The following is a 9,480-nucleotide window of genomic DNA, read 5'->3' as shown; positions in this document are numbered from 1 at the left end:
TCAATGCAATACAGTACACAAAGCTTATATATCATCCAATACATACCTTCTTCGGATGTTAAGAACAGAATAATTGCCTTTTTCCCGTATCCATTGTGATTACCAGCAGAAACGGATATTTCATACGTAGTGAACGGAATAAGATGGTGCATTGCATATTTATGAACAGATTTATTCCTGGTGATGTTAAGAATTGGCGAGATATCTTTCGTGAGAATAATTAAAAACAGAGAAACATGTCGCGCCCAAGAGCCTCCGTCATTAGGATTTTCAGGATCTAGCCAAGATACTTCGACACTTCGGGACGTGATGTTATTAACTGTTAAATTTCTAGGTTTGTATGGCAACGCGGCTTGGAAGAAAAGTACGAGATAAATTTTTATATTGTGCAAGACAAAAAATCTATATTCTCTGGCAGCAGGAATTAACTCTATGCCGCTCTCCATTATATTTGAATTTCTATACAGGCCGTTTTATATTGGTATTTTAGAGTGTTTCAAGAACTGTGCATTCAAGTATATCGTTATTTGCATCTGCTTAGCACGGGGAATAGTGTTTCACCGCCTTATACGACTATCTCAATTCAAAATAATATCGTAACTTACCGTATCCACTGGTCTCGACTCTCATACATGGCTGACCAACATATGCTACAGGGATAAATCTCAAAGCTCTTGTTTTAATGTAAAAATACCTCCTATATCCTCTAGCTGCATGATCGTAAGCATTTTTATTTCCTTGAAAAATCTACAGGAAAAAATAAAAAATGAACATGTTTCACTTCCCAGGTTCGTATAAGGACATTTTATTGTAAGCGACAGCATTAGTCACATTACCACTCACCCCGTCCCTGTATAGTCTCCAGATAACCAAATCTAGGGTGTAATTAAAATTATACGTGGCGACCCATTTTGGACTAGTGCTGTCACCATACGTTATTAAATGAAATAACCAATACAGCGTATCCAGGTCCACTTGAAGATAATGCTTATCATTTGCGACAGGAGCACACCAAGAACTTCCGCTTGACATTCTTGCATCGGAAGGACTGTGACCCTTTGTAGAGGCAGAGGCAGAAAATGATGAATCAGGAAAATTTACTCTATCACCAGCTAACAACGGTCTGAACTCTTCCAGAAATCCTGAAGGGCGAAAAATTTTGATTAATCAAAATTTTAATGTACAATTCTGCCTATTGAAAGCCTTTTTCGAACTTTATAGGTATTTCAAATCACGTGTGTTATTCTTCCTACATTGGCGACTTTTTTGTTTAATTCTCCTTTCATTTATCCCTGTGTTCATTCTATTAAAGCGTTCCTATCTCTTACCGTAAAAAGCACATTCAATGTATGATAACGCAGAACAAACTTTCGTGGAGGCAATTGTTGAACACTGGGATAAATATTTGTAATCATAAGAACAGGTTAAATTTCCCGAAAAAACAGCATCTCTAGCCCCCTTTGGAACAGACATATTAACCAGTAATTTTGGATAGTCATAACCAAGGTAACGACATAAGATTCTGACGTCTGGGTACTTTTTTAAACTTTTCCAACAAACATTCATTGTCCCACTATCTGTGCTAATTTTGACAACACCGTTGAAAGGTAGAGATGAATGTGTCAAGGACACATCGTGAACTACAAAGAAAAAGACCGATAGAAAAATTATCGAATGCAATTGTTAAAGATCATCGCCCGTTCATGGCCCATGGTCTCGTTTTCCATACAAAAATAAGATTATTTGTGTAGGTACACAAATGTACATTGGTGTCAATCAAACGTTAATTGAGGGGGACCGTATTCACTTTCAATAGAAATTAGCCTGGCATAACAGATTATGTGAATTTGGTCCCCCTCAATTGACGCCCATGCAAATGTATACTAGAGTCTTTCTCATTATGTCCCGTCTTTCCCTAAGAAGTCATGTAGGGGAAATTTTAATTATAGGGGAAATAATATTTCTTAAACGTTAGTCGTAAATACTTACTGCAAAGTTCTTTAAACGGTTTCACGTTAAAATGACATTGATATTCAAAATAAAGATATGTTTTCAATCCTGGACACCAGTCACTCGGAAACAAGGTGTTATCCACAAGCATACTACATTCATGAAGACCATCACATTTCTTCTTTACAAGACATGTTACATCAAGTTCACAACTATAATCCGTTAAAATCAAACCACAAGTCTTTGTTGCGAGTAATCCACGGAACGAGGCAATCTTGACCACCATGTATTGATTTTTAGGACAGTTGGCATTCTTCACCATATCACCATAACATGTCACGGAACCTTCATTAACAAATACATGCAATTTTTCTCTGTTTTAAAACTTTGCCAGAATATTTATCTTATTTGAAGGGATACCGCAATTAAAATTATCATTGTCTATTTTAAAAGAGCGTCATGATTATGTACAAAAATTCGTTTACGGATTTTTGTTAACTTTATTACTTCTCAAGATATTTTCGAATGAAATAATCTTCCATCCGCCATTTTGGATATGCATATTCTTGCTCTGATATGCATGACGTCTTAAGCTGCAAGAAAATTCGTTTTGTAACTTTAAATTAACGACCCAGCGAAGTGATAGTTCCATTGTATTACAATTCCACGTATCTCAAATTATAACGTTTGAATTATAAGAGTTCTAAACTAAAGCGTGAACATGTAATTGTTATTTTTTAAGCGTTAACCCTGCTTTCGACATCACGTAATTATAGATCTCATTATAAAATAAGATGGCGGATGTATCCCGATATGCGATGTTGTTAATCGCCAATATCTTGCGAAGTAAGAAAGATAAACAAATTTTGTAAAAAGGCTCTATAAGAAGTGTGAAATTTTCTTTTCAACAAAACAGAAATAATTTTTATTGCCATATCCTTCAAAACAACCTTTCCTGTGGAAAATATATGTCAGAGTCATTTCTTCTTTGTGAATGAATATATGCATAAATAAAGTAATTACTTCTGTTCGTTTCACAATCCTTAAAAATAATCACTAATAAAAATTTAATATAATTTTACTAATTTAATTTAATTTTACTCATGTGATATCGGGTTATTGTAAAGTTTCGAGAGGATAAACTGAATATATAATTAACACTTATTTACCGTGACGGAAGGAAACATAATGTTTTCTGTAAATAAGATTTTTTTATATACCACTTTTCCAAGAAAAAATAAACACAAGGTAAACAGTGGAAGATCTATTCATAAAAAAACATTATTTAATTTCAAAACGGAGGAACAGTCTAAAGGTCGACACAGACTGGACGCGAAGCGGCAACGCAACGCGAATTTTGAGTTTTCAGAAGCATATAAATTAAATTCTGGAAGCAAAATTTGAATCTATTGACGCCAGAGCAGTCAAAATGTATTATTATTATGTAATATACCAGAATATTATGATAGGTTAAAATTTATTTGATTTTGAAAAATAAAAAACGTTAAAAATTCGCGTTGCGTTGCCAATTCGCGTTCTCTCTATGTGGGCCTTAAAGGTCGTATGTCCAGGTGCGCCCCACGCGATTAAAGTTTTTATTATACATTGGGGGGGAAATTTCGTTACTCTTCCAATGAAACGCTACTAATGAAACACCAAACTTTGACAAGTGGTATATTGTAATAACATCATTTAAACTGTATGCAAATTAGCTTTGTAGTATTAAATACTTACGTGCGTGCCTACAAGCTAATTTACTTATACAGGGTGTATCAGAAAAAACTAGATTCTAAAATGTTCAGAGAACTATCATTTCATCAAGATATCTCAAAAATATATTTACGTCTAAGTATTTTAGCATCTTCTGGCTTATCTAACAGTAAAAACTAGCAGAAAAATTAACCTCGAAAAGCGGGAGAACGGTTTGTAAAAGCCTCATTTTTAACCGCTTGAGCAAAGAAAATGAGACGTGGAAAATCCAAGTATAAATAAACATTAGGTCAGCCGCGAAACGTTTCAAAATTGGATTCTTTTTTCCCCGTTTACTCCGCTCTCTCATAACTTTTTACACGAAAGAATGATTACATGCATGAGTGATAGTTGGAATGACATAATTACCAGCACTCTTTGTTAAATGAAAACAATAAAACAAGAGTATTCATTGTTAGTTATGCTTAAGTACTTCATTCCAACTATGCACTATGCATTATGCGATACATTGCACAAAAGATTCCAAACTTTCACCTCTTTAACTGAACTTGGATTTTCAACGTCTCATTTTCTTTGCACAAGCGGTTAAAAATGCATGAGGCTTTTACAAACCGTTCTCCCGCTTTTCGAGGTTAATTTTTCTGCTAGTTTTTACTGTTAGATAAGCCAGAAGATGCTAAAATACTTAGACGTAAATATATTTTTGAGATATCTTGATAAAATGATAGTTTTCTGAACATTTTAAAATCTTCTAGTTTTTCTGATACATCCTGTATTCATATATCACCACGCAAAATTGCAAGAATATTATCATTCAAATTCTTACCATCAACATACCAGAGAAACGTGAATGGTTAGTAAATACGATCAAACAAACAAAATTTTGCTTTGAAAACATCGAATTAACCGTTAGGGACGACACTTTTTCAAACATCCATATTTCTTTATTTCAAGCAAGCATTCTCTACTAAATGAAAAAAACGCATGAAAAATATAAGATATGTCTATCAGAGACCTACCGAAAATAAATCTTTGGTTCCAGTTGTCACATCTTGTACTCAGTCCAATGTGTTGATTGATTGCGTATTTTTTGCTAAGTTGATAGTTATATTCATAGGTTGCACACCAGGTTTCAAATAAACTCTTGCCATGCCCTTTATAATAAACAGATAATGCTCCCTGTGTGGTCTGGTTTATAGCGCGATAGATTCCCTTGTTGGGATTTTGAGCACAAGCAGCTGTGTCCAGGCTTACTGAGTCGACGTAAAGATAAAATAAATCAAGATTAAAACCAGAACCAGACAAAGAACCACCGGCAAGACAACCTTGTCTATTCAAATTCAACATGGCGCCATTTTCTCGAAACCGAAACTGAGCTGTCAGGTGAAGACAGCTGTCGCCAGAAAGTTCCAGAAAATATAAGTTTCCCCAACTGCCGTTTGACTGTATTATACCTGTGTCATTAATACAGTAGGGAACTCCACTATGACCATCCCAAAAACGCACGAAGAAACAAGCCACATCTGCGAAAGAGGAAAACGATGCAAAACTACAATGCAAAGTAATTAAAACCAAACAAGACGCCGGCTCGGCGTTTACCTTGGGTCGGTGCATATAGGGTTTGTTTGGAAACTTTAGTGTGGTATAAACCATGGTTTAAAAGACTATTAAACTATTTGCAATGCTAAAGCTCCGTGACTGCATGATTCATTCTGCCACATATGAAAATTGACCATTCCAATGTAATTGTTTACGAATCAGGGTCCCTGACCATCAAATACCGACAAAATGAATTGAAGCAATTGTGCTTGCGAAGCTATAACGTAACACACACAACTAATTATTCTTGTGAAATTTTATGATGAAGTGACTTGCAAATTTAACGTTTCATACGGATTAAATATTATTATTTAAGTATGGAGTAACAGTTGGTTTATCTAACACGCAAAGTCGAATCTATCAACGAATCTAAATTATTAATATTATAATTTCCACACAATTCTGTCATTTTCATGTGTTAATTTGCACTCAAAATAAACTTCGATCATAAATAAATTTTCAGTTTAATTTCTTGGAGATCCATTAAGGCAAATTCAATTTCATCTGTCTTCGCATCAATAGACAAGCCAGCTTTGTTAAAGATGAGGTAAAGTCCGTTCTGCGCATAAATTCCGCGCATCAACACATTCCATCAGTGGGAGCAACTTTTGGAATGTTAATGATATGCGATATTAGCGCGTTGTATTACAAACGGCAGTTCGGGAGCACAATTATTTTATTTTATGTCGCAAGGCGAAGAGGCTCGAATTGCGAGTCACGACGATAACTTATCTTATCATAAAGCTGCTAGAAAAAGCAATATTATGCTGAAAGGAATGCTCCAAGAATTTATTTGTTGAATAAAGCCCGAAATGGCGAGGCTATTTGTTGTCGCTACAGACGCCACCTTCTCGCTTGTCCTACAATTACAAATATATAACGTTTTAAATAACGGCCGGTTTATTTACAAGCTTCGCTTTATATTTTCTTCAAAATATAACAATATTTTCTTCAAAATATAATAAAAAATAAGCATATTCATCACAGATCACAGCCCGTCGAGCGAGAAGAAAATAATAAATTATAACGACGCATACGTCATGTAAAGATTATATAACCAACGTAAACAAACATTGTTATGCGCAGAATATATGCTCAGAACGGACTTTACATCATCTTTAAGCAAAACGGTAAAACGGTGTTTTGATTATGACGTAACCTTCGGAAAACTCCGTAAATGTCGTGCGATTCGAAGATTGAAGAGTAAGAAGTTGCAGTAATTTATGCGCCGTGGCCGCGAGGGAGACTGCTACCTAGAACCCCACCAAAAAAAAATAATGAAAAAAACAAAGCCGAATTTATGACCTTATGTCTACCGACCCAAGGTAATTAATAATTAATAAAGCCCACGCTACACTCAGGATTCGCCTTCGTTGACTATTCGCTCATAGACAACTCGGACTCTTTGTCTAATTGTTAAAAAAAAACACGCTTCTCGACCAATCAGCACGCGCGTACTATAAATGTTATATTGTAATGACAATTTACATACAGAGAATAAAGTAAAATTTCCAATGGGACTAAAAATTGGACTATTTAACATAGTTAAAGATGGCTGTTTACGACAATTACGATTAAGTATAAACCAGCCCGTATAGTCGCATTTACATTATGAACAACATAACTTGCAAGTCAACACGGACATGATAAGGGCGAGCAATTCACTTGCGCGCAAAAAGTATACGATGGATTAGTGCACAATGCAAACTACCTTTCCGGACTAATTTAGCCAGATATTGGCATCTCTTTTAAAACATAACTAATGCGTTACAAGTACCGATACTCTGGTTTTAAATAATGAAAGTAATCAAAGACTACATTCATGCAACAACCAAAGAAAAAGTATTCTTTGACTACTTTCATCATTTAAAACCAGAGTAGCGATTAATGCGATGGATTGTATTCCTGGTTGTCTGGACGTGTTAACTTCAATTCATTTCAAACCAAAGCCGGCAACTTACCTTGGAGAGAAAGAAAAAAAGCAAGCAAGGTAACAAAATGAACACATCTTGGCAACATCTTCAATCGGAATTTGGAAAGAAAATACGTTTTAATTCCTGAAATAATTTTTTAGAATTCGTGAATGCGAGTGAATGCGAAAGACGAGACGAAGATACTGGGAAAAGCATCGTTTTACATATTTCCGTGACTTTTAACCCCTTAATCCAACGCACCTATTGTTATTTCGGTAAAATGGGTAAATAATGTATATAATATAATAAGCTCATGCATTCATGAGCATGATAAAATTACTATACTATACCTATACCGTCACGCTTATACTGCTAGAATAATGATGGTAAAGTAAAGTGTCGTCTACCTTAGACAAGCATTCGAAGATTGGGTTTAAAATATATTAGACAACCACTCAGAATTAATTTAATTGAATGGCTTGAATACTAATGGGGATATGCAGGTCCAAACATGCTGTTAAAAATTATCTCCAAGACAAACGGGATTTGCCATATCATATGATTTTGGAAAAAAAACACTGAAAAGTGGAGAAAACGCTGACTGTTGCGATCACGTTTAAAGGGAAAACCCGCATAAGTGTTACTGTGCAGAATCCAGACCCCATCTACTAACCTTAGAGGATTCATTCAATGAATAACTTCGTGGATTTTGCGCATTGAATTATAACCATGTCGTCCATCATATCTGACTCAGGTTATGTGCACACGAGCGTCGTTTTCAAGCGTTTTCAAAATCATTTTTTTCTATTTTATTGCTTAGACGCCCTTGACCTTGTCTACACGATCCTAAAAATATTCCTGATATATTAAATTAGCTTCAACTTCTATTGTAAATTGACAGTGTTTGAAACCGTTTGCACGAAAACGAATGTGACAGCAGAAAACGCTCGGAAACGTTGCCGTGTGCACATAGCCTCAATCATAATCATGAATTTCACCCGCTCTCGCCAAATAACTTCTTCTCTAAAAGCTATTTAACGGCTTGATTTTTACTCGAGAAGTATTAGAAGGAAATTTCCGTGAATTATCCGTGATAAAATTGCGTTTAAACCAGTTTAGACAAAATATCTATAGCTACTGACATTGTATTAGTGATCAAATTTCCGTTCAACAGCGTTTGCATGAAATATGTTTGGTATTTGTGAAGGCTGGCCTCCCAGCGTGAGAAAGATAATTAATTTGACGGCATATAATATGCTGGTGGATGGATTTTACATAATCACGATTTGAGAAAGGTGCGTTTCAATATCTCTGTGACTGTGTTGGGCGGGTAACATTCTCACCGGTTTTGAAAATATTTCAAAACGCCGATGAGACTTGCATGAAAGATATATACGTGCATAGTATTATAGTCATAATTATATAGTTGTTGTATTTTTCTCCACGTACTGCTCCGCTCAAATTTCCATGAACTATGCAACTCTGAAATTTTTCTTCATCGAGCGAGATTATATATACCAAAAATTATATCCCTAGTAGTAGAGGTCATCCACCATAAAACGTAATCTACTTCGTAAGGTGTATACGTGTATGGTTCTATGGTCTATGAAGTAGGCTGACTTCGAAATCAACTTGATGTAAAATGGTTTGTTTATATGGCAACGCTCTGATATTTTGGGTTTGAATTTTTAGAATTTTAGAATAGATTCATTCGATTTTGACCAATCATCTTAAAGCTACAATTTTCAATATTCCATTGCTGTTGTAATATAGAATCTTCTTATATACCAAAGCATGTATTCTTTCTCGAATACTGATAAATATTGCCAAACCGGAATATAAACAATTAACTTCCGGCTAGAATTAGCGTTTATAATGAAGACAGACTTTCGTTTCCTCATATGTTGAGAAAGTGCACAAAATGAGGTCTAACCACAACCTCGCGCTATGGTCTAATTTCGTTGGAAATTGGAAAGTTTTGAATGAATGTTTTGAATATTCAATAATAAGTGGGAGACTGGGAGCATTTGGCCTTGGGATAACTTGGAAAGCAAAATTTGTGGATTTCACAAAGTTATAGCCATAGGAGTTCGGCAATTAACTGGCAACCCCTAAACAAAATGTGGATGTACTGTATAGGTAATGTTTTGTGAGGCAGTTACTCTTTTATCAGTATAAACTATACAACTAAGAACTGCATGTTCAGTTCCGGATGATGTATGTACTAAAAAGCTGACATCATCAACATGAAATAACTCATTTTTAACTATAGTGTGCAGAGCATACATCATACTAGGTCAAGCAGGAA

At 35.1% G+C, this 9,480-nt stretch overlaps 1 protein-coding gene across 1 annotated transcript; it reads right to left on the bottom strand.

The window, feature by feature from the left end:
* Positions 1 to 777: 777 nt before the first annotated feature.
* On the bottom strand, positions 778 to 7,332 carry LOC114525101. The gene is made up of 4 exons (XM_028546310.1): positions 7,221 to 7,332; positions 4,680 to 5,183; positions 1,990 to 2,295; positions 778 to 1,142 (listed from the first exon to the last, which is right to left on the bottom strand). The coding sequence occupies exons 1-4, from the start codon at positions 7,276 to 7,278 to the stop codon at positions 778 to 780; spliced, it is 1,233 nt and encodes a 410-aa protein (XP_028402111.1). The 5' UTR covers positions 7,279 to 7,332.
* Positions 7,333 to 9,480: the final 2,148 nt, after the last annotated feature.

The sequence above is a fragment of the Dendronephthya gigantea genome, unplaced genomic scaffold (genome assembly GCF_004324835.1).
Source record: "Dendronephthya gigantea isolate DGI-Jeju-01 unplaced genomic scaffold, DenGig_1.0 000033F, whole genome shotgun sequence".
Taxonomy (NCBI): domain Eukaryota; kingdom Metazoa; phylum Cnidaria; class Anthozoa; order Malacalcyonacea; family Nephtheidae; genus Dendronephthya; species Dendronephthya gigantea.
Note: the sequence above shows the minus strand (reverse complement) of the source record. Positions and strands in the feature narration are given on the sequence as shown.